At 38.6% G+C, this 24220-nt stretch overlaps 1 protein-coding gene across 4 annotated transcripts in view; it reads left to right on the forward strand.

The window, feature by feature from the left end:
* Positions 1-3266: 3266 nt before the first annotated feature.
* The window catches only part of kdm6bb (lysine (K)-specific demethylase 6B, b), a 37204-nt gene continuing 16250 nt past the window's right edge, over positions 3267-24220 (forward strand). Inside the window, exons 1-4 of one of the 4 annotated variants that reach the window (XM_048178113.1) lie at positions 3267-3492; positions 4070-4243; positions 23903-23985; positions 24089-24212. In XM_048178113.1, the coding sequence (XP_048034070.1) occupies positions 24094-24212 (119 nt within the window). In that variant the 5' untranslated portion in view covers positions 3267-3492; positions 4070-4243; positions 23903-23985; positions 24089-24093. Of the gene's footprint in view, positions 3493-4069; positions 4244-7649; positions 7825-14313; positions 14449-14507; positions 14629-23902; positions 23986-24088; positions 24213-24220 lie in introns of those variants that run through there. The other 3 variants (XM_048178122.1, XM_048178126.1, XM_048178136.1) reach the window with 3 other exon arrangements.

Below are 24220 nucleotides of genomic sequence, written 5' to 3' on the forward strand. Positions count from 1 at the left end.
ACATTTTAGTTCATATTCATGGTGTCTCAAAATAGCCCAGTTGAGTACACTTAGATGTTCTGAAGATTATCTTAAGAAGTACTAAAGAATAATTTTTAGTATATTAAGTGCAAAATTAGTGTGCGAAAATAGAGCACTGTTACAGTACATTGTGGAAGTGTATTTTTTTTCACCTGGGAAGACTGTGTAAAGAATGTGTATACATGCAAGATATGACTTAGAAAGTATTAGGACTTTAAATAGCTGTTATATAATTCAGTGGCTCAGATAATCTATAATAAAGCCATTTTAAAATACATAATGCACAGTAATAAATTTGCAATAAAGCCATTATTAAAAATTAATGCAGGGCTATGGATGATGTCCAGTGATAACCATATCCTCACTGGTCTGTGCTCATTTTCAGACTTAAAACCTGATTGATGGATGACATTACACTAGGTCTAAGTGAACTATAATGATCATGTATTTCCTGTTGATGCCGGTAATTGGTGATTTAGGGCTGGGCCATAAACACAAAGCGCTCTGGTGCCCTCTCGGTATGCTTTCAAACAATCAAAACCCATTTCTGTTATATTTTAATGTACATTAGTCTGAAGTTGATAAGCTGAAAATATTGCCTAATATTTTGTTTGAGTCTGCATTTTGTTCTTTTGAACATTTTGGAGTAAATAGGCTAAACCAAAAACAAATAAGCAATTTGTAACCTCAGCAGAGTCAGGCTGAACTGAGATGTGTTCAATTTGCAATTGCATTTGTAGAATGGGAATTCAGCTTTCAGTGCAAATAAATGGAAGATATTGATCAACAGACTCTCCAGCATAGAGTCGTAGCTCCCCCTAGTGATTGAAATGTTTACTGGGAGTTTTTAAATGTTATTTAGGGATTCTCTATGTAAACACTTCCCTTTTATGGATGTTTGTCAACAAATGAAACTGCCTCTATGTGATTTTAAAACGTATTTATCAGAAGAACAGAAAAAGAAAGAAGTTACCCCACAAAACACGCATTTAAACCTTGGATTTGAGTAAGCTGAATGGAATCAATGTGGTTAAATGTGGTCTTGCATTCTGTGTTTGTGTGTGTGATCGCTCTCTTTGGTTCTGAAGGTCAAGAGCTTGTATGTCTTTTGAAGAGGTTCTTCCTCATTTCCTGAAGCACTTGTGCTTCTGTTCTTCATGCACTACCATGACAACAGCATCTCAGCAAGCAGTAAAGAAAACCAGCTGTCCTTGCTCTGGTGGCCTAATTGTGGAACCCATAAATGCTGCATTAATTATTTTTATTGAAATTATTATTATTATTTTGTTAAAAAAAAAATTTTTTTCCCCCTTAATCTAGGCCTATTTACAATTTGGATCTCTTTAATTTACATTGCATTCATTATATCAAAAAACTATTTTAATTAAATCATTTTAATTTAATTTAAAGGGGTGGTTGATTATGATTTCACTTTTTTAACTTTACTTAGTGTGTAATGTTGGTGTTAGAGCATCTGTTAGAGCATAAACAGCATCAGCAAAGTTATGACGCTCAAAGTTCAGTGCAAAGGGAGATATTTTCTTCTAAAGAATTCTCTGTTTAAGGACTACAACACACGGCTGGTAGGTACAACAAGCTTCTTCCCGGGATCCTGGGTTCGTGACATCACTAACCCTAAGATTTACATAAAACCTGCTCCCAGGAACATGCAACAAAGGGGGTGAAGCCATGTCAGGCTGCTTTAGAGAAGAGGAAGAGTTGTTGTAGTAGAGTGTTGTTGCCATTCCATCATTTTACGCCGGACTGCTTCATAAACTGGTTAATTCAACGCTGGATTTGCACAAAAGATTAACATGATGGCACATGCTAGTCGATGAGCTGAATCAACTCCACAGCAACTACATAAATTTATCCACTAACCGTTCATAAATGTCCAGTTGCATTCTAAAATTTGTAACTTCTTCCTGAATCTCTCCATCAGTATCTGACTCCGGTTTGAACAATGTAAGGCTGAATATCGTTACTGACAATCGTCATTTTGGCTGCGTGAGATTCTCCAGCTTTGATGATGTTGAGCAACCGAGACGCGAACTGTTAAAGCTCCGCCCTCTTCTGGAAAGCGGCTGGGAGCAGCAGCTCATTTGCATTTAAAGGGACACACACAAAAACGGTGTGTTTATTCTCACACCCAAATAGGGGCAAATTTGACAAGCTATAATAAATTATATGTGGGGTATTTTGAGCTGAAACTTCACATACACATTCTGGGGACACCAGAGACTTATATTACATCTTAAGGGGAATTATGGTCCCCTTTAAAACAAAAACAGTGTACCACTTTTTTTTACTGCCATGATTTTCCCTCATTACAATTTTATTTTATTTTTTTTTTATTTTACACCCCAGATGAAACATCATTCAGTCATTTTCTACACAGTATGGTGGGAAGACAGATTTTTTAAATTCAGTGGTAATTTATAAACTTTTATACAATTCAATAAAAGTGAAAGTGAACTCACAGTGCCTATATGTAAATGTCAGAACAGAAGCCCACTTGTCTAAGTACACTATACAGTGCACACACAAGTGTTTGTATATGTTAACTTTCACACTTACTAGTAATGAGCTTTTCTCCACCACTTACTGCTCTGCCCGCCAATGTAAGGTTGACTTGTTGCCATAGTTACCTAGTGGGTGGTCTGCATCCCACTTTTTCTGCTCCCTTTGGCCACTACACTGGATTGCACTGTAGGGAATAACACAAACACACAAGTGTACATTCTTGTGCTATTTTAGGACAAGCACGAGAACAGGAATGAATTACTGACTCCAACTAACTCCAACAACAATATAAAACAATATTAATTTCATGTAAACCTCTAGCATTGTTTACTTGACTATTATAGAACTTCAGCCTATTCTGACTGTTGTTTGCTAACTGATCCGACTTATCTTTTTCTAATATTGAGGACAATTATATCCCGAAAACCCAGCAGATTTTCATTTATCTTATCCCATTCATTGTCTGTTTTATTTTGGTTTTTGTTGTTGTTGTTTTTAAAATGCACAAAAGCCAATAAAGAAAAAGATACACATCAACTAGGCCTATGTATTTTTTCTGTTATTAATTTACTAAAACTGTGCTTGCGGTGAGGTTAGCTTTTTGAATAAATACATAAATGCAAACTAAAAATTAACTAAAAACGTGCGATGTAGCGCTGCACGAGCTCGTTATCACGAGCCCAAGTGACACTCCGGCGCGTGGGATGAATCGCGCTGACGTCACTCAGTGACTCAACCGCTCATCCTTAGTAAAAGTAACGCAGCAGAGAGTAACAAGTCCTCCAGTCTCGGCTCATCATTAATTAAGCTCTGATGGAGGGTACATGTACAGATGGTGGTGTTACAGGTGGAGGAAGGATCTATGGGGCATTCTTGGAGGAATTTAAACTGCGCAATTCTTCATCATTAGCTCATACACCCGGAAAGACCGCAAAGCTCATTCCGCAGGTAAGATTCTGAATACATTATATAATAAATATAGCTGGTATTGAGAACTAATGAGTTATGTTACTTTTTAGATATTGTAATGAGCAAGTCAGTCCAGAGTTACACTCACAATAAGATTGTGTTTTAATGATGTTCGTCACTTGTGCGTCTCTTTTCTATTTCTAAAACAGACCACTAGATGGCACTATTTGAATACAGAAATAACATGTCTACGCTTGCATGGGTTGTTTATTATTCAATCTCTCTCTCTCTCTCTCTCTCTCTCTCTCTCTCTCTCTCTGTTGGGGCAAGGGGCAGTAAGCATAGTGTCCGTGTTTCTGGGGCTCGTAGCTTTTCGAATGAGAGTGCAGTAGTTGGCTATGCAAACTAGAAGTTGGTGGAAGCTCATAGAATAATGGGGAATAAATTAAGTATTATGTACACGGAATGATGATGAATTTGCTTTGATGTTTAAAATAAAGTGTGAACAGGTTTTTGTGTTTTTATTTACACACAATAAATTAATTGTAATAATAAAGGTGAACTTAAAATTCAAATTCTCTCTCTCTCATCATCATCATCATCATCATCTGCACAGCTGTCAGGTAGCTGGGATTTTTCCTTCATCCCTGCAGTTGGATGGAAAATGGTGTCACTGATGCCGATGCATCTGCAGCCAGTAGAAATGTGCCATTGGTACCAGTTTGTGAGGAGCTTCTTCCTGATTAAACTGAGATGAACAGCAGGGATAGCCAATCATCATGGAGAAGAGGTGGGTCTTTAAACTCTCTCCTGACCAATAATCACGACTTCATCGGGGTTGAAAGATGATGACACTGAGTGTCATATTTCATGTATGTAGCATGTTCAGACTGTTCCCAAGCAGAGCTAGTTCTCATAGGTTTTGGATTAGCTATCATCTAGTTTTTAATCTATTTTTGATGTATCTAATTTCTTATCTAATTTTTATTTATCCTCACACAAATTGTTAGATTGTAACAAATGTCTTATAATTAAAAAAAAATGGTGCATGAAATTAACATTATTATTTATGTAATATATGTAATTATTTTTGCATTGTCCCAGCCAATTAAATGATATCTTTAATTTGATGTTGTTAGGGATCTCAACGAACCCATGACCCATAAAGTATGTTTTGAATGACATGACCTTAAATTGTGTAGTATGTAAATGAGAGGTGTAATTGGGCTTAGGATTTTCATTTAATAATGCAAGCAAAAAATAAATAAAAAATCCCATAGAAATCAATGAAAAAAAGAACTTGAGACCAGAAGGACCTATAACACTCTAAAAATCACTCCTTAGCAACAACATAGCAACATTCTCAGAATGCCTTACAGCTGTATAGCGACTCCCTGTAACAGTGTGCCGTCAACTTCTGCACATGCAAGCTTCTTCAGATCTAGTTGGAATAATAATTCAGAGCAACATTTATGAAGCATACCACACTGCAACTCAAAACTAGATGCATCTTTTATGGCTCTGTAACATCAGTGGAATTCCAATAAGCTATTTCATGCATCACTGTCCAGTGTGAGTCTGTCTTCTGTGTGTTCTCGCACTACCACGAACACATAAACAGAGTTGATTTATGACATCTTCTGGTTTTTCTCTTTGCATGGAGTCAGCGGTCACATGTGGTTCATGGATGTCAGAACTCCATGTTTGACTGACTCAAGTGTGTAGTTCTGTAACCATGGAGAGCATGGAATTCAGCTCAGCCAGACAGAGCGTCTGATTGGCTGGCAAGCCAACACTGGTATATCATGCAGCCGGCACCCTCGCCCAATGGAGATCGTGCAGCACTGGAGCTGTTGCTATGGGCAGTCAGACAGGAATCTGTCTTATTTCTTATGGTCTGTGTGTTTCTGTGATGAACCGTCTCTGTCTGTCCATCAAATAGTGTTTGTACTCACAGTGAACACTGTCTTCTCTCCTTATTTAATAGGATAGGGACAGGGCAGATGGGGTACATGGGTGCTATGCACAAAAAGTCACGTAGGCAAGACCCCCTCCTCCTTTCACCCACTGCCTCACTGCCTCAGTCTAAGTGCCTCAGTCTCAGTCAGAGGCTGTGGGTCTACCCAGCTGTGACCAAACATTGCCAGGAATGCACAAGCATTTCAAGTTCCCCTCTGTTCTTCTATTATCTTTTATCCTTTCCTACACTGTCATCCCGCACTCTCCTATTACTTCTATCCTACTATCATATATATATATATATATATATACCTTTAACTATTATGTCCTATCCTATCCAATCCATCCATCTTCTACTTTTCTCAGCATCTACTCTTATATCTCATCATCGTCCTATATCATCTATTCACCTCTCTTCTTTTTCGATAGGATTCGGTCCTGTCCTATCGGATCCTATCATCCCATCTTATCTTATCCTATCTTATCCCATCCTATTCATATTCCTATTCTTTCATTCTTATTCATGTCATATCATATCATATCATATCATATCATATCATATATTTCATCATATCCTATTCTGTTTCTATTCTTTCCTATCCTATCCTGTCCCTTTCATATTCCTATTCTTTTCAATTCTTTTATTCTATTCTTTCCTGTCTACTCTACCCTGTCTTATCCGTATTCCTGCTCTTTCCTATCATGTCCTGTCTTATTCCATTATATTCTATATTATATTATAATATCCCATCCTATCCTATCCTGTAATATCCCATAATATCCTATCCTATCCTATTCACACTTTTTTCCTGTCCTGTCCTCTTCTATCCTATCGAATCCCTATTCGTTTATTCCCTATAATATCATATATTAATTATATCATATTATTTCCTGTCCCATTTTTTTCTTTCCTACCCTATCTCGTTTATTTTCTTATTCTTTCCTATCCTGTCTTATTCTATTCTATTCTATTGTATTCTATTCTTTCCTGTCTACCTTGCCCTGTCCTATCCATATTTATATTCTATTCTTCCTTATCCTATAATATCCCGTCCTATCCCATCCTATCCAACCCTATCCTATTTACACTCTATCCTATCCTATTCACACTCTATCCTATCCTATTCACACTCTATCCTACCCTATCCTCTTCTATACTATCCTATCCTATCCTCTCCTGGTCACAATCCTTCCTATCCTGTCCTATCATATAATTTGCATTTCCTGTTCTTATTCCTATTGCTGTTTTGTTCTGTATTGTCCTCTCCTATCACTGTTCTGGCCCATCCTTTCCTATTTTTTCCTATCCTATTCCTAGTCCTGTCATGTCCTATCAAATCCTTTGCGTTTCTTATTCCTATTCCTATTGCTGTTCTCATTTTTTGCTGTTCTGTCCTATCATATTCTTTGCATTTCATATTCTATCCTATCCTATCCCTTTCTGTCTTTTGCTCCTCTCACACATCATCTAGTGCCTATCATCTCCTATCACCTAATGCCATAGACTTACATTGAACAAGCAACCAAATCCTTATTGTTGCTAGGGAGTATATCACAGAGACTTGTGGTGAGCTCTCTTTTAATTTGGGTCGGTATTCTGTAAGCAATCACCTAGAACACCCAAACATTGCCCTAGCAAACACTTTAACAACCACATAGCAACAAACTTGTGATATAATATGTATCAGTATTACATTGAACTCAGAGTTGTAAATAAGGCATCAGTGCAGCTGTTTGGTCCATTACAAACTCAATAGCAACTGTAGCGACCACATCCACCTCTACGTATAGAGACAGTTTAATCAAAATACCATCGGAGACCATAATTATCCCATGATGAATTCCACAATTTCATATTTCGTCAGTCAAAACAGATTTAATTGAGCATATAGATTTTTTCAAGGCTTTGAAATATACCTGATTCTTTCAGAAAATGGAGTCTTTTGCCACCCTACAGTGAGGTTTAAAAATAGCACATAGTGTGTTGGCCTTGTTCCAAAACACACACATATACGGCAGACACACTCTCTTTCTCCCACAAATTTTTTCCACAAATTTCCCACCTCCAGGGCTCATATTTGCTGGTATCCTTTGACTGACACAGACTGCTCTCTTCCGATTGGCTGAGGTGAGATGATTGACAGTTGAGCAGAGTGCAGGAACAGCAAGCAGTGGCCCCGCCCCCAGACTGTGCACGTGGATGAGTCTGCTGTGAAAATCTGAGAATCAGAGAGAGGAGAGGAAAGGAGAGGGGAAAGAGGGAGGAGAGAAGTGGGGAACAGAGGCGACAGGATTGACTCAGGAAGGAGAGGAAGAGAGAAGAAAGGTTTGGAATTGCTTTGAAAGAAAAAGGAGTAGAAAAAAAAGGGAGAAAGAGGGGAGAGAAGAGGAGGTAAAAGAAGAGGAGAAGAGGTAAGCTGAAGATTTGAAAGAAAAGACCATAATTCAAAACATCTCATAATAGTTAGGGCTACATGCATGTGTTTTTTTGTGCAAATGAGTATGTGCATGTGGTTCCATATGGGTAAATGTTGTGTATGGTTGTATTACATACACATTAATCAGCACTAAAGCAGTCATTCATTATTCTGACAGCAGTGTGTGTGCGTGTATATGTGTATGAGGTAGCATTACAGATGCAATGCCTCACATCATCGCCGGCAACTGTAGTTACTGGTATCGCTTACATCGGCTCTCTGGTTCCGTGCAATTAAATGAATGCCAGCATGAGATTACAATCCAAATGGCATGCTAGTTTTCATCTTGTAAGAAGTAAGTGTTTCTTCAAAATGCACTGGTTTTTACAAAACAGCATCCTCTGTCATGCATGTCAGCTCATAAAGGAAGTATGGCTCTAAAAATGACTGTTTACTTCGAAACAATTCACAGTATACTGTAAACATTTCCAGGATAAAAAGCATTGTAAAGCTATTGTTTGCACAATCCTGCAGCAGGCTTAATGGCTCACGTGCCATGGTTATCTCCACATACTGACCTACATTCACCAGAGCTTTACCACAGGCAGACAACTGTGAGCTGCTAAAATATCCTTCTAAATATAGAAGCTTAACCCGAGTCATTTGGTAAAGCTGTAATGAATGAAACCGTGATGTCAGTTAAATGAGATGAGTTGTGTCTTGTAACCTTGTAGACTGAAATGAACCTTCCTGAGTTGAAACCCAGAACAGCGTTCAAACACAGAAACCGGAAGTCTGTAATTGCAGAATTAATTGTTTGTGAGGACAACTTGGATACTTGAGTCAGCCGTGTTTTTGGAGACCAAGTTTGAAGCACAACCAGATTTGTTTATCCTAACATAGTTACGAAGCATCTCCTGAAACCTTTGGAGGGTTATTACTAAAAGAAGTCTCGAAGTGCGTAGTCTAATGCTAAATCTAAGCAAAACATGGCAAATATGTAATAATAACACTCAAAGTATAAACACAATCCTGTCTTTAACTTCTCATGTGTACTGCGCACCTTTTACAGCTCAGCAGTAAATTGAAACATTATGCTTGGTTCTGGTTTGGACCAAGGTGGTCCAGCTGTGTGAGTCGCAGTGGTGGTGGTTATTATGGTTTGGGAGTGAAGGAAACTTGGTTTAGGAAACATCCTAAAGTTTTGCCAATCCAAGCACTTCACAACCTCATATGGGAATTTGTGGTTCTGATGAAACTGTCATTACTGGACCACCATCGTTTTGGAGCTCTTCAGCTTGCTGTGTACAGTAATACTACCTTGTGTCGTATGTGCTTCGGGACTTCTAACAAAGGCAAGAGGTACTTGCCGAGGCAGGAATGGTTTACTGTAAAGCTGCCAATTAACTCTCAGATTAGACAGCAGTCTGATCTCAGCAGCCTGAACACAAATGTCTCATCTGAAACTTCTGCTTTTAACAGTCTGATCTCCAACTTTCAATTTGAGCTGTCTCAATCTCAACTGTCTGATCTCAAAGATGATAACCGTAACAGTCTTATTTCAAAATTCTGATCTCAAACCTCTGATTTTAACTATCTGATATCAAACATCTGATCTTATACTTCTAATTTAATTCAGTTCAAATATTGGTAGCTAAGGCAAAAAAGTTTATTCATATAGTGCTTTTCACAATACATATTGTTTCGAAGCAAATTTACTGAAAATGCTTATTTCATTGTTACTATTTAGAAAGTATTATGTTATCAGTCAGAGATGAGTGTATCAAAGTAAGGTCCATATATGGCAGTAATATACAGCTATAATATACATGTTATATGTAAGCAATAAGGTACGAGAGGCTGTGCTGTATCGTGAATAATCCGCTTACTCCGCCTATCAACGCCCTTCAGGCATGACTTACTCACGATACATCACTAGCCTCGAGTACCTTATTGCTTTTATAAAATGGTTACCACACAATATAAATATTAAAACCAAAAATATGTATCAATGCAACTTTACGCCATTAGATGGCGGCAAAGACTGTCTGTATGAGTGTGTCAGTCAGTAGCAAAGAATTTTATATTGAAAAGACTGAATTGTGAACACCGAACAAGACGCAACTGACAAATGCGTTGACTATCGCTGTCAGTCACGGGAAAACCCCTTAACTGTTAAAAGGACAAGATAATACATTGGACATTTAAACAGATTTTTTATTATGAACATAGGACTGACCTGAAGGAAAATGCAGGTAATAAACTCGCTCTCTCGATCTCTTTCTCACAATACTCTTCTACATAATACAGTAAGCTTCAATGAACAATATCAATTGAGAACATACAGTTTACGTTGCTAAGAGTGGTTGCTAAGGGTGTTGTGTCGTGATACACAGAACCGTTGAGTGAAGCGGTCATAGACATGTATTATTATGAATAAAACACCGCTATTGACCAATCAGAATCAAGGACAGGAACTAACCGTTTTATAGGTGGTGGTTAAAATGATTTTCAACATGCTTTGTATTGTTACAATTCCAGTAGTAGGTAAATGAACAATGTTTACTTTTTCTCTGTGTTACCTGGGCCGAGAAATTCACGTTTATGTCAGCAAAAGTCAAGTAATTATAGGTTTATGTAGCATTATGGTAAAAATGGAACATTATGGCAACAGCTTTCTTACCTGTACACAACAGTGTTTTGTTTCGGAAGGTTGGGCGGAACTGACAGAATTGCAGTTTCTTTCAGTGTTTCACCACTGGTCATCCATTTTGAAATGTTGTTGACTACAAACACAGAGGTTATTCAGATTTTCTGTTGCTGTGTTCTCTTCATATTTACAACTCTTTGCAGCATTTTGCCACTGCCTACAACGCTCTGGACCCTTTACCAGAAATCGAAAATAACTCATGTTTGCTAAATGTTTGCTCTTTTAAATCTTGCACCTGGGAGCAATACAACGCCATTATGACTAGAAGTTTTTATTAGGAAGTATTTCCTAATAAAGCAAGGCAGTATTTGACTCTGCATGTATCCATAGGTGGTGGGAGTGGCCTTGGACAGCAACATGCCCAGTCCATTATGGGTGTTAAAGTTTTCCTATCTATTTTGCAAAAGGGAAGATATCAGCCTTTTTTTCCTCTGTATTCTCTAGTCAGGTAGTGCTGATTTCCAAAAAGTTTTCACCTTGCTACTGAATAGGCAGCCAAGTTTTACTGAAAGCCCATTTTTCCAGCGGTGAACTTCATGTATTGAGTTAAGCTAACACAATGTATATGTAAGACAGCAATTGTACTCATAATGATTACAATATAAGGGTAATATTACAATATTATGATAATTTTTGAAGGTTTTGAACAAAAGTACACTGTAAAAAATGACCGTGATTTTAACAGTAAAAGACTGTAAAAATGCTGCGGTGAAAAACTGTTGATTGGTTTACAGAAAGTTTCCGTACTATATACGGTGAATAACTGTAATAGATCTAATGGTACATTTAATGTAATTTCACGGTAAAATACCGTTAAATTCACAGTTTTTGGAAGTGAAAAATAACAATTCATTGTAAAATTTACAGTGAAAAACCGTATATTGACATTCCCACAATTCCCTGCGTGATACTTCACATTTGATATATTTTCATTGAAATAACTCTGTTTCTTCTTAGTTTTTCTCATTTTTTTCTAATCAGTTATGTACATTAGGGTTTTATGTTACATCTAATGTTGTTAAATTAATGTTTATTGCATTTTTAAAATTTCATGCATGTTACCATGATGGTGTTTAGTGTGTGTGTGAATGACACTGTGTGCTCCTTCTATATATTAGTATTGTCCTCCTCAGCTTGTGGAAAAGCTGCTTGTGATGAACTTTGATTCATCATGTGACTCTCATCACCACTATGTTTGGTGACTGTCAGTGTATTATAAAGGTACAAAACAGATATTAGTACTTCATTAGGTTGGTAAATTAACATTATATCAGTTAATGAAATACGTTATTTTACCGTAAATTTTACTGGGATTTTTTTTTACAGTGTGTAACAATGATGTTAATATTACTGAAATCCAATGTTAAATATACATATTTAAAATGTAAAATTCACATGTAACTCCGTAAGTATGTTTACGGTTTGATGTCATTTTTACAGTATTGTTCTGGTAACCACAGCTGCCGGTATTTTTCCGTAGAAACAACGGGATTTTTTTTACAGTGTAGCCATCATCTGAGCAATTATCAGTGTCACCTGAAAACATTGCAATGGCTGGTGCAATCTGTAGTTACTCCAGGATGGGCCTTTCAAGAAAAAACAGGGAAGCAAAAAGAGAAGAATTAGTGTAACTGCTGTTCAATGCATTTTAGGCAAAAGATGATCATGTGTATTTGGTACTATTTCATCAGATATAATTGTATTACAAGTTTATGAGAAGCTTTTCTGCATCTGAAACAGGTAACATGTTCTGTAACTTGGCACTTGTTTCCAAAGGTCTGGACACACCAAGCCGACGGTCGGCCGTCGGGCAATGTCGGACTGTTTTTAATTTAGATAATGATAAATAATGATTTTAAAAAGACAACAGACAGCAGAATTTAAGATCAGACTTTCATAGAGTAGGTCTTTTTGTAGAGATGCACCGATCGATCCGATCCATTTTGTTGCCAGCGGCACAGGCAATAACGTCAGCTGCACGTTCTCGCTCTCTTCTCTCCGTTGGCGAAGTGACACACACCCGCACGGGCGCCTCCTCGCTGTCACTCGTCTCATTCACTCTGGTTAAATGGTGCTTGTATTGTGCATAATTTTAGTCATTCCCACAGGTTTCAAACTGCCAAAGTCACGCCCCCCAGTGGTGAACCATTTAAATTTCGAAATACTTATGACGTAACTGAAATCGTTTACTGAAATCAGGTGACTTTGGCAGTTGGATACACTCCGAACCACTGATTTGAAACAAAAGATTCGTAAAGCTTTGAAATCACCCATCACTAGATATTGTTTAATAAAGTCGTTATTTTATTTTTATTTTTTTTTGGCGCACAAAAAGTATTCTCATTGCTTCATAACATTAAGGTTGAACAACTGTAGTCACATGAACTGTTTTAAATATCTCTTTAGTAGCTTTCCGGGCATCTGAAAGTATTAATTATCTTGCTGTCAATGGAGGCCTCACTAAGCCATCCGATTTTATCAAAAATATCTTAATTTGTGTTCCGAAGATGAACGAAGGTCTTATGGCTGTGGAATGACATGAAGGTGAGTAATTAATGACAGAATTTTCATTTTTGGGTAAACTAACCCTTTATTCAAAGAACAAGACAAAGAAAATCAGTTTCTGCTCTTGACTGAATACATTTTAGAACTTTAAATGCAAGCATTAATCAGTATTTAATTTTTACAATGAAGACTACTTGGTGTTATTTTACATTTGATTATTTTAATTTCTGTATCATTTCTTACCTGAATAAAAACCTAATCAACCTGAAAAACTTAAGTTTCATAGCTCTCTGTATTCTATTGCATTTATTTGTGCTGTTGTTTGCAATTTGTTTATTTGTTTTTATTTTATTACTGACTTTTTACTTGTTTTTTTGTTTTGTTTTTGTTTTTGAAGAAAAAGATTTTTGTTTGCATATGCTGTTAATTATTGTTCTTAGAAAAAAATCGGAATCTGCAAAAATCGGCATTGGCAGGTCGGACTAACAACAAAATGGAATCGGCCAAGAAAATTGCAGTCGGTGCATCTCTATTTTTTTGCCATAAAATTACAGTGTATTATTTCAAGCAGAGCATTTGTTAAGTTCAGTGTTAATAATCCTTTGTTAGCAGTCAGTCAACAGTGATTTCTTCGAGTGGACAGTCTTGTTATTTACTCCTTTGGGTTTGCATATTGTACATGCAGAAGCAGGAAAGTCATCTAAACAACATGCCAATCCTCATACAGTATCTGAAATCACTCAACGAATAGCAAAATAAACTGGACGATGCAAACCAAACAGGTGAATCTTCATAAGTAGCCATTCAAATTTCTCAAGTCCACATAATCTCCCTCAGGAACTCTCGTGCTCTCCATGTTTGCATGTGTTTTTCTTCTCAGGTGAGATCGTTGTTTTGAGCTCTGAATGTCTCCTGTAATGTTGAGCTGGTGTGCAATGAACAGTTTATGATTGGTTGCCTTGGAAACACATACTGTACTCTTTAGCTGTGAAGAGAGAGAGAGAGAGAGAGAGAGAGAGAGAGAGAGAGAGGGGGGAAATGAGGATGGAGTGAAGGAGAGAGAGGTGATGGAGAGTGGGGGAGGGGTAGTAGAGGCAGAAGCAAAAAAAAGGAAAAGAAATGAAAGCAGACTGGCTGGTAGAAGGGGGTTGGGCTATCTTCTCTCAACACCACTCTCTCTGCCTCTTTCACTGTCTCTCCCTCTATTTCTCTCTCTCTCTCTCTTTCTGCTTTCTCGTTCCATTCCTTTCCTTTCTTTGTCTACTGAAGGAGAAGGCAGGAGAGGAGGGTGCAAATGTAGGAGAAAGCGAGAGAATGTGTTGAGAGAGGAGACAGAATGGATCAGGCACGCTCGCCTTTTTGACAATAGAAGCTCGCTTCCTGTCTGTCACTGGCGTTTCGTTCGTAAGTCCTCTTACTCTTTTTGTGTGAGTGTGTGCGTGCATGAGACAGAGCGTGTGCACGTTTTGTCAGGGCTGTCATCCGGTGTATTTAAAGGTAAAGGTAAAACATTTAAAGGTACATTACGCTCCATCACTGGGCAAACAGGAAGCAGTGTCCTTCTCTTCCTCTCTGACCTGCAAGGTAAGAATGCTTGTGTGTCTCAAGAGAGAAACACTCTTCTCTCCTCTCCAAGTCACTTAAATACCGGCCTCTCCGGCTTACTTTCTCTGTCTTTGTGCTTCATGCGGTTCCTTTTCCTTTTCTTTGTGTAGTAATGTGACTGATTGTAAATGTTTTGTAATAAATCCCATGCAAGTCTCTACAACTCAAATTGAATTGTGAAGTAAGCTGCAGAGGAGATACTTCTATACATAATGCAATTTTGTGTGTGTGTGTGTGTGTAATATAATAGCATGCTGGTCTCTATTGAATACTTTTGTACAGGAAGTATGGTTATTATAGCTGGCGATCATGATCTCTGCCATTACAGCTCAGCACAGATCTAATAAAAGACACCGCCTTGGTTTGTGTGTGTGTCTGCAGTGAACTTTCTCAGACAACCTCCCCATGAGCAGTATCACCCCTAACTCTCTCTGTATGAGAGAGATATCTTAGGTTTGTTATCTGCCAAAGAACACCCACATGCACGCATTACATTACCCTCCTTCAGGGCCCCATGGTCACCTGTCATCCCTGTTGTTGACCCAATTCATTAGCAGCACCTGCAAATGAAGATGGAATGATAAGAGTGAGAAAAGAAAAACATTGAATGTTTTTTGACTAACTTAACTTTAAGATCTCTTCTAAACTTTTAGGGATTTAAAGGGACAGTTTAAAGGGACAGTTCACCTGTAAATCATTCGCTCTCTTTGTTCAAACCTGGAATGATTCTGTGTAACACAAAAATTATGAAGAATCACATTGCTATTTTCCAAATATTGAAAGCCTACAATATATTGATGGGGATGTTAAGCTGAGAAGTGACAAAACGGGTCATAAAAGTACCGTCATAAAGTGTTACGTATGTCTTGTACATCTTCTAAAACCATTGAGTAGCTTTGAATAATGAAGTGACTGAAATTTCAGTTCATTTTCAATGAAAATCTCACACTCCACCAGCTCCCAAATCTCATTTGCGCTTGCACATAATCATATATCTCTCGTGAAGACGTGTTAAGCCAGAATATATGTCATTGACACCAAAAACCATTGATATGCTAAGGGTGAATGATATTTGAGAGCTACTCTTCAAGTTTCGATCTGTTCTTCACACAAAATCATATGAAACTATCATGTGGCTTCAGAATTGTTCCTGTGCATATTCAAAATTGGTGCATGAAGACGCATCAAGCCAGGTTTAACATCAGTGGAGCCAAACACAGTTGATTCTCTTTTCTAAACTTCTCATCGTAACAATTCTCATTTTAAGGTCCATTATTCCTTTAATAATCAGGGGTAGAGAGTGTGTATGTGCGAGTGTGTTTGCAAAGACTATAAGAGTTTGTTGGCATCCCTGTTGAAAAAAACAGCATATGCTGGTTAGGTATGTTTTTTGAAGCATGGCAGCTGGTTTATGCTGGTCCTTAGTTGGTCACGAGCTGGTTTAAGCTGGTCCTGAGCTGGAGCTAGTTGCTTAGGACCAGCACTTGGCCAGCTTACACCAGCTCATGATCAGCTAAGGACCAGCTTAAACCAGCTCAAACCAGCTGCCATGCTTCAAAAAACATACCTAATCAGCATGTGCTGTTTTTTTCAACAGGGATGGCTTTTTTCCTCTCACATGCTTTACATCAAAGTTCTTTTCTATCAAATTAGTTTGTTCCTGTCCCATGTTTAATGACCCAAATCCGCCCCCAAATGTGTCCAGCCTATTACAACACACATTTAACACACTCTTTATCTGATAAAAGCCTTATGCGCGAGAACGATTCTCTGTCTCTGTTTATTTAGGGTAATACGAGATATGTGTACATGTCAATATCTGCCTCTCAGATTGGATATCAAATCATAAAGCCACCAACTGTGACCCCAACAGCTGCAATAGCACGTCGCTTTTTTAAAGACTTGTCAGCATCAATGGCACCTCTACTAAGCATGAAAGCTGAGAATTAGAATGTGAGAAAGAGACATCGAGACAGCAATCCCATGAGAATTACTCGCAGAGAAAATGTGGCTGATCATTCGACAACGTAGTAAATAATCACATTTGTGCGGTTACGACAAGGGTCTCACATCAGCAAACATTGTCTGTTTTATGAGACCGGTTTCTCCACAACAAAGTCCTGCTTGATATGAAGTACAATAATAAAAGGCGTCTTACTGTGTGTGTGATTTCGAAACTGGATGTCGTTTTGCGTCTGAAACTGAAACTGATCAATAAAACCTCAAATTTTCTTGCATGATCTGTGCCATTTTAGATCGTTGTCTATATTTGTGTCTGTAACACCATCTGTACTTAGCTTTCAAAAAGGAGACACAACATATCTAATTCAGTTGTTTAAACAGGAAACCCCTCGCTGCTCGGCCTAGCTGCTTTTGTTTACGTCTGCAGTGTGCGTGGGGTTTTTGAGCTGAATATCAAGTCTGAATTTCTCTCATATATCAGTCAGTAAAACAATATCCATGCTCCCGACAGCAGTGGTGCCCCTATCTTTTCCCTTCCCACTCTTCCTCTCTCTTTCTGGCTGTTTGATTCCTGCTGTGGTTCCCCTCTGCTCTCATGAGATATCTGTTTCAAATGGACAGTCGCCGTAGACTCTTTGTTTTCAACCAAATTCATGGCTTTAGTTTTTTGAGTAATTCAAGTCAGTGTAGAGTTTAGAATAGGCTTCGATGTGGATTCTAGACTGTGTGGGCTCTATCAAGCTTTCTTTTTGGTGTTTTAAACTGTTAATATCATTACAAATAGGCCCAAAAAGACTATTAAAACTAGGCATCCAAAATGGCTTGTTATAAAATTTCAGATGTCAAATGTCAATAATTTAATGGGAAAGTAAAGATTATTCCAAAACAACAGAAGAGCAAAATGTGGGAAAGGTTGCCATACCGTTCTGGCTCTGCATATCCTTCTGGATCCCAACATTAGGAAAAAAGGGCAGAAGTTCATTTTTAAAGGTCCCGTTTTTCGTGGTTTTTTGAAGCTTTGATTGTGTTTATAGTGTGCAATATAACATGTGTTCATGTTTCGCGTGTAAAAAAACACAGTATTTTTCACATAATTTACTTATCTGTATACCGCTGTTTCCACTGTCATAAAAACGGGCTGATGACTTCCTTGTTCTATGAAGTCCCTCCTTCAGAAATACGTAACGAGTTCTGATTGTGCCAGCGGTTCCTGTGTTGTGATTCGACAGCAGCTTAGCGCACCTTGCCCGGAAAGGTCACGCCTCTTACCATAACGTGTGCTGCACATAGTTTTACATGTGGATTATAATTTTCGGGAACCGAGTTAAACATAAATTGTAACCATTGATCTCTAAGTACAGCGTCCCTGGGAAGGCCAAACAAAGGTGATTGGACTGCGGGATGAAAATAACAGCGTTTCGACGACATGGCGACAAACACACTCTACAAACGCAACTCTTGCTCTTCTCCGTGGGAGCGCAACAAGACCACGCCCCCTTTTTTTGTGTATTCCTGTGGGCGGAGGTTAGTCAAAAAACTGTTTTAGTGACGTCATTAAAGAAGGAAGTAAAGGGATGTAGTCCAAACTGGCCGTTCGATGTAGGCGACTTCTGTTAAATAAAATATCTCACTTGGCATTGAACTTTGAGCTTTAAAATTTTACAGATTTTATTTATATTCTAACAACAACATTACACACTAACTAAAGTTTGAAACATGGGATCACGAAGAACGGGACCTTTAACAAGATCCATAAACATTTCTGTCTGATTTTATCGTTAATGTGGTTAATTTCAGTATCGGTTACATTTTAATGTTGGCTCTTATTAAAAATGGGAAGCGCTAACTACATTAGACATCACAACATACCTGCTGTTACTCATTTCAAATGCAAAAAGGCATTTTACATAGGATTCTTAAAGGTGCAGCAACAAAAAATAAAAAAAATTACTGTTTAATTCAGACAGAGAGTAGACAATTGACTAAACATAGATAAACTAAACGTATGTGTGTTTTGTGCAAAGAACTTTGATTAACATCATAAATATGCCTATATCACATGAACCGTGTAGAACTATGATGCAAAAGCAGAATTACTGTGGCTACCGACATGGACTTGATTAAATTAAGGAGAGCAAGATATGGGAGGAAAAGATTTAAGACAGTGCTGGACTGCCTTAGGCCCATTATTTTTCTAATGTTATCTCTCTTCAATCTAAGTGCATGCATGTGAAGCTGGAGAAGCTCATGAAAGCTTATACTAAGAGGAAGATTTGTGAGGCGAAGCTCTTCTGACGATTCTCCAACTGTCTGCCTGAATCGCACCTCATTTGAATGCAATGCAAAGAAGCTGTACTCATCCATGAGATGTGCGATACTTCACTCATGCGTCCCAATGAGGCCTGATAACAGCCACAATCACAATCCACTTAAAAACATGAAGAGAAAACTCCGTTTCAGACACATTGTAAAAGTGAGATACTTTTCAGCAGTGTGTGTATGTGAGGTCACGACCACAGCTGCACATCAGAGTCACGTTTTTACAGGAAGTTAGAACCACTTCCTTTTCAACAGAACAGTTTGCTGGGTTTCTATGCCTACCTACTTTAGCATTTCATAAAAACGTTAGCATACACAACCCACTCATGCACGTCAGTCTTGCCTCATTGTGTTTTGTATCCTCGCTGGTGGAGGTACACTGTGAGAGTTGCACTGAACAGGTGATATACCTGGATAGCTTTGTGTAATCTGATATAGCTCAACCTGTTTGACATTGCATTGTTGATCTGCTTTGAAATTTGATTACAATGGGATAGGACGCTTACATGAGCGTTGGCAGAACAAAGGATATTTTTATTACTCAGAGGTGCTCTTTCATAGCTCTATCATAGATCTTCGTTGATGTATCACCTTTATCGCAGATGTTTCTCCTAAATTTCCTTATGATAGTAAGTCATAGTTGACATACAGTATGAGTGCTGAGCTATAAAATTAATGAGGATTGAATAACCGAGATAATTTGGTCTAAGGAGATTGATGAGAAGTGTTTGGGTTTAATTCATCAGAACAGTTCACTGGGATTCTATAGGTCGGGACACACCAAACTGATGGTTGGCCGTCGGGCCATCGGCGAACATCTGTCAGGCTAGTTTTTGCGGCGTGTTCCACAGGTCGGCGGCAGTTTGCTTGATTCAGCATGTTGAATTGGCGTCGGGCCATCGGTGAGAATGGGAACTCTGGTTTGGATGTTCAGTTTAGCGAGTCAGTGCTCAAAATTTAAAGTGAAAGTGATGAAAGAGAACAAGTAAGTCAAGACGGCACAGACAGAAGGCTGGTCTAAGGTTAAGGCTGGTTATGTTATCCAACCCGAGCATTCCAAAACGTGAATATTTTCATAACAACATGAGCTGCTTAAAATGAAGAAAGTAATCAACTAGCTGATATTCAAAATGATAAGCAATTGCCGCTTTGTTTATGTTCATATATGCGTATATATCTCGTATATCCTTGATAGGTAATTCCTTACACGCAGGCACAGAAAGTGCCAGTTTGCAGTTGGCTGTAGTCTGTACTGTGTGCTCAAGCGCAGCTTTTTGGTCCAGATGCAGCCGACGCGAGGCGCCAACACCGTCGGTCACTGCTAGTTCTTTGAAGTCGTCTTGGTGTGTCCTAGGCTTAGGGCTACCTACATTAGCATTAGCATTTCATAATGCTGCAGGTGCTTGATGTTAAACTTGCTCCAGCGTTGCACGTTTCGTCTTGGCATTGTTACTAATATAGGCCAGATCTGAATGCAGTAAAATCTGAAATCCGGCATATCATATGTCGTTTCACTGGAATTTTGAGTTATGACATTTAAAAAAATGAAACATGTTATGCATGGATGAATCATTCACAAGATCAATAATATGCAAAAAATAGATAGGATACTTTTTTTCAAGCTGACTTTAAGACAATTTGTGAATAAAGCATTTATATGAATTGTCACATGACATGTTGATGCAGTCACGTGACTGACTTTACGATGCACATCTAAGAATTTTCTTACTGAAAAAAATATATACCTCAAGTGAGCGTATGTTTTTATGCACATTTTGGAAATTTTCACAATCTGGTGTTACGATCCAGCATTTTTTTATACAATATTGCAAAATTTGCATAAAAATATGTGGATTGAAATGCCTGTTGTTTAAATCTCTTCTGAAATTTCAGAGGCAAAATGTCACCATGTGTTCTCAATTTCATCTGTTTGCTGTTTATAGGAAACAAGAGCTCTCAATATAAAAGATGTTGTTTGTGTTTTTATGTGCTAGTGCAATGCTGTGTATATGTGTGTGAAAGAAGCATACAAATGTTTACCACGTCTGGCAAATGTGTCAAAGGTCAAGTCTGTGTTTAATTAAGTGTGTGTTAAATGTGCTATTATGAGCTGCAGATAAGAGGTGAAACATCCTTTAGCAAACACAAAGAGCCCACAGTTGCTCTGTCCTGTTCTGGATCAGAATGCACAACTGGTGTTTTACACTATGATAGTTGAGCTATTCACACACCAGAAAGAGCACAAATGCCCTCCTTTAACCTCACACACGTTTGCATACTTGTTACGTTCTTTCCTATGATAAAGGACAGTTGGTGTGGGTGGAGTGGAACGTGGGGGACAGAGATAAAACGAAAAGGTTCCTGTGGACTGCTGCAGATGCTTGAGGTTGAACTTGTTCCAGCGTTGCATGTTTGATCTGTTGCCTCGGTCAAATCTAGGGGAAGTGTCATTCAAGTGCTAAAAAAAAATCTTCAAAGATATGTTAGGTGTGTGGGTGTTATGAAGATCAGAATAAGATTTATTTGTTTGACAGTAAAGGACGTTGTGTTGTGTTATGGATGCAGCACAATATGCATGGTAGCCACAAACATGATATTGAGTTACAGTGCATCCAGAAAGTATTCACAGCTCTTTTTCCACATTTTGCTATGTTACAGCCTTATTCCAAAATGGATTAAATTAATTATTTTCCTCAAAATTCTACAAACAATACCCCATAATGACAACGTGAACAGAGTTTGTTTGAAATCTTTGCAAATTTATTAAAAATAAAAAACGAAAAAATCTCATGGACATAAGTATTCACAGCCTTTGCCATGACACTCAAAATTGAACTCTGGTACATCCTGTTTCCACTGATCATCATTGAGATGTTTCTACAACTTGATTGGAGTCCACCTGTGGTAAATTCAGTTGATCGGACATGATTTGGAAAGACACACACCTGTCTATATAACGTCCCACAGTTAACAGTGCATGTCAGAGCACAAACCAAGCCATGAAGTCCAAGGAATTGTCTGTAGACCTCTGAGACAGGATTGTATCGAGGCACAGATCTGAGGAAGGGTACAGAAAAATTTCTGCAGCATCGAAGGTCCCAATGAGGACAGTGACCTCCATCATCCGTAAATGGAAGAAGTTTGGAACCAACAGGAATCTTCCTAGAGTGGGCCGCCCAGCCAAACTGAGCGATTGGGAGAGAAGGGCCTTAGTCAGGGAAGTGACCAAGAACCCGATGGTCACTCTGACAGAGCTCCAGCGTTTCTCTGTGGAGAGAAGAGAACCTTCCAGAAGAACAACCATCTCTGCAGCACTCCACCAATCAGGCCTGTATGGTTGAGTGGCCAGACGGAAGCCACTCCTCAGTAAAAAGCACAAGACAGCCTGCCTGGACTCTCAGACCATGAGAAACAAAATTCTCTGGTCTGTTGAAACAAAGATTAAACTCTTAGGCCTGAATAGCAAGCATCATGTCTGGAGGAAACCGGGCACCGCTCATCACCTGGCCAATACCATCCCTACAGTGAAGCATGGTGGTGGCAGCATCATGATGTGGGGATGTTTTTCAGCGGCAGGAACTAGGAGACTAGTCAGGATCAAGGGAAAGATGAATGCAGCAATGTACAGAGACATCATTGCTCCTGAGCATTCTGGACCTCAGACTGGGGCGAAGGTTCGTCTTCCAACAGGACAACGACCCTAAGCACACAGCCAAGATAACAAAGGAATGGCTACGGGACAACTCTGTGAATGTCCTTGAGTGGCCCAGCCAGAGCCCAAACTTGAACCCGATAGAACATCTCTGGATAGATCTGAAAATGGCTGCGCACCAACGCTCTCCATCCAACCTGATGGAGCTTGAGGAGTCCTGCAAAGAAGAATGGGAGAAACTTCATTATGGGGTATTGTTTGTAGAAATTTGAGGAAAATAATGAATTTAATCCCTTTTGGAATAAGACTGTAACATAACAAAATGTGTAAAAAGTGAAGCGGTGTGAATACATTCCGGATGCACTGTAACTTGCTTGTGGCTACCAGAGAGCCATGTTGTCTTTTCTCTCAGGAAACTGATATTGACCATCATTTACAAGAGCACATCCTGAAGATTTCCTTTCTACTTTCCCCTCTCTCACTGGCTTTCCATCTGTCTGTATGTTTCTAGCCTCCTGTGTACTGTGCTAAGGCAAACATCACTATTACTATTAATCATACTAAAGGTCTGTTTATACCCTAATCATTATAATGAAACCAGTAACTTGTCCCGCATTATTGTGCTACATACATGTGCATTTAGGCCAGAGGAGAACTCCAACTGAGCCTGGTTTCTCCCAAGTTTTTTTTTCTCCATTTGTAACCTGATGGAGTTTGGGTTCCTAGCCACTGTCACCTTTGGCTTGCTTAGTTGGGGTTAAAAGACACTTGATATTCACTATTATTACAATATATTGCCTTCTGTAGAACTGCTTATAGCTGAATTGAACTCACAAATGATGAACTTTACACTGTTATTGAACTGAACTGAATCAACACTGAACTGACTTGATCTGAATAATTACATTTTTCACTTTTTAGAGATGCCTTACACAACAGAATTTGATGAAGTTTCCATCATTGATTCTGTAATTTATTACTGTTAAACTGCTTTAAAGCGCTATGTAAGTGACTTGACAAGAACGATACCGGTTGGACAATAAAATGGGTGAAAGATCAGATTTACATTAAAGGATGATCCAAGTCATATCTAGGGATGAAAAAATCATAGAGACTTGAAGGTGGGCTCTTTTGACTACTGAGCATCCATCTAGCGACCATGAAGAATGCCCTAGAAACTTTAATGAACATCACCACTAATTTTCCTCAAGAAATGTAGAAGATTACAAAAACAAGGCATTGCTCTTATCATGTCAAATTATGAAAGGATGCTTTCAGTTTTATTCATCCTTGTTATTTCATTTTCTCTCTTTCATGCAGAAAAACTTGAATTGGAAGCGAGGGAGAGTGTTGTGATCTCTGTTGAGATCTGCAGTGGAGGGTTTCTCAGACTCATCAGTGTGGTGAGTGTTCGCAGGATGCTTTCTTCTCTCCACAACAAGGTACAGCACGAGTAAACAACAACAGTAATTGCTTTTGTATGTGTTTGTGTTTGTCTCGCCTCAGGCTGAATGTATCACATAGCAGAGCAGTATTCTGGACGTAACTCGTGGGACTCCTTCCCCTCTTCTGGGCCGAATCGAGCACCATGGGCCCCAGGCAGCAACCGGCACTGGGCTCCTCCATCCAGGTCTTCTC

Source organism: Megalobrama amblycephala, linkage group LG2 (assembly GCF_018812025.1).
Source record: "Megalobrama amblycephala isolate DHTTF-2021 linkage group LG2, ASM1881202v1, whole genome shotgun sequence".
Lineage (NCBI taxonomy): Eukaryota > Metazoa > Chordata > Actinopteri > Cypriniformes > Xenocyprididae > Megalobrama > Megalobrama amblycephala.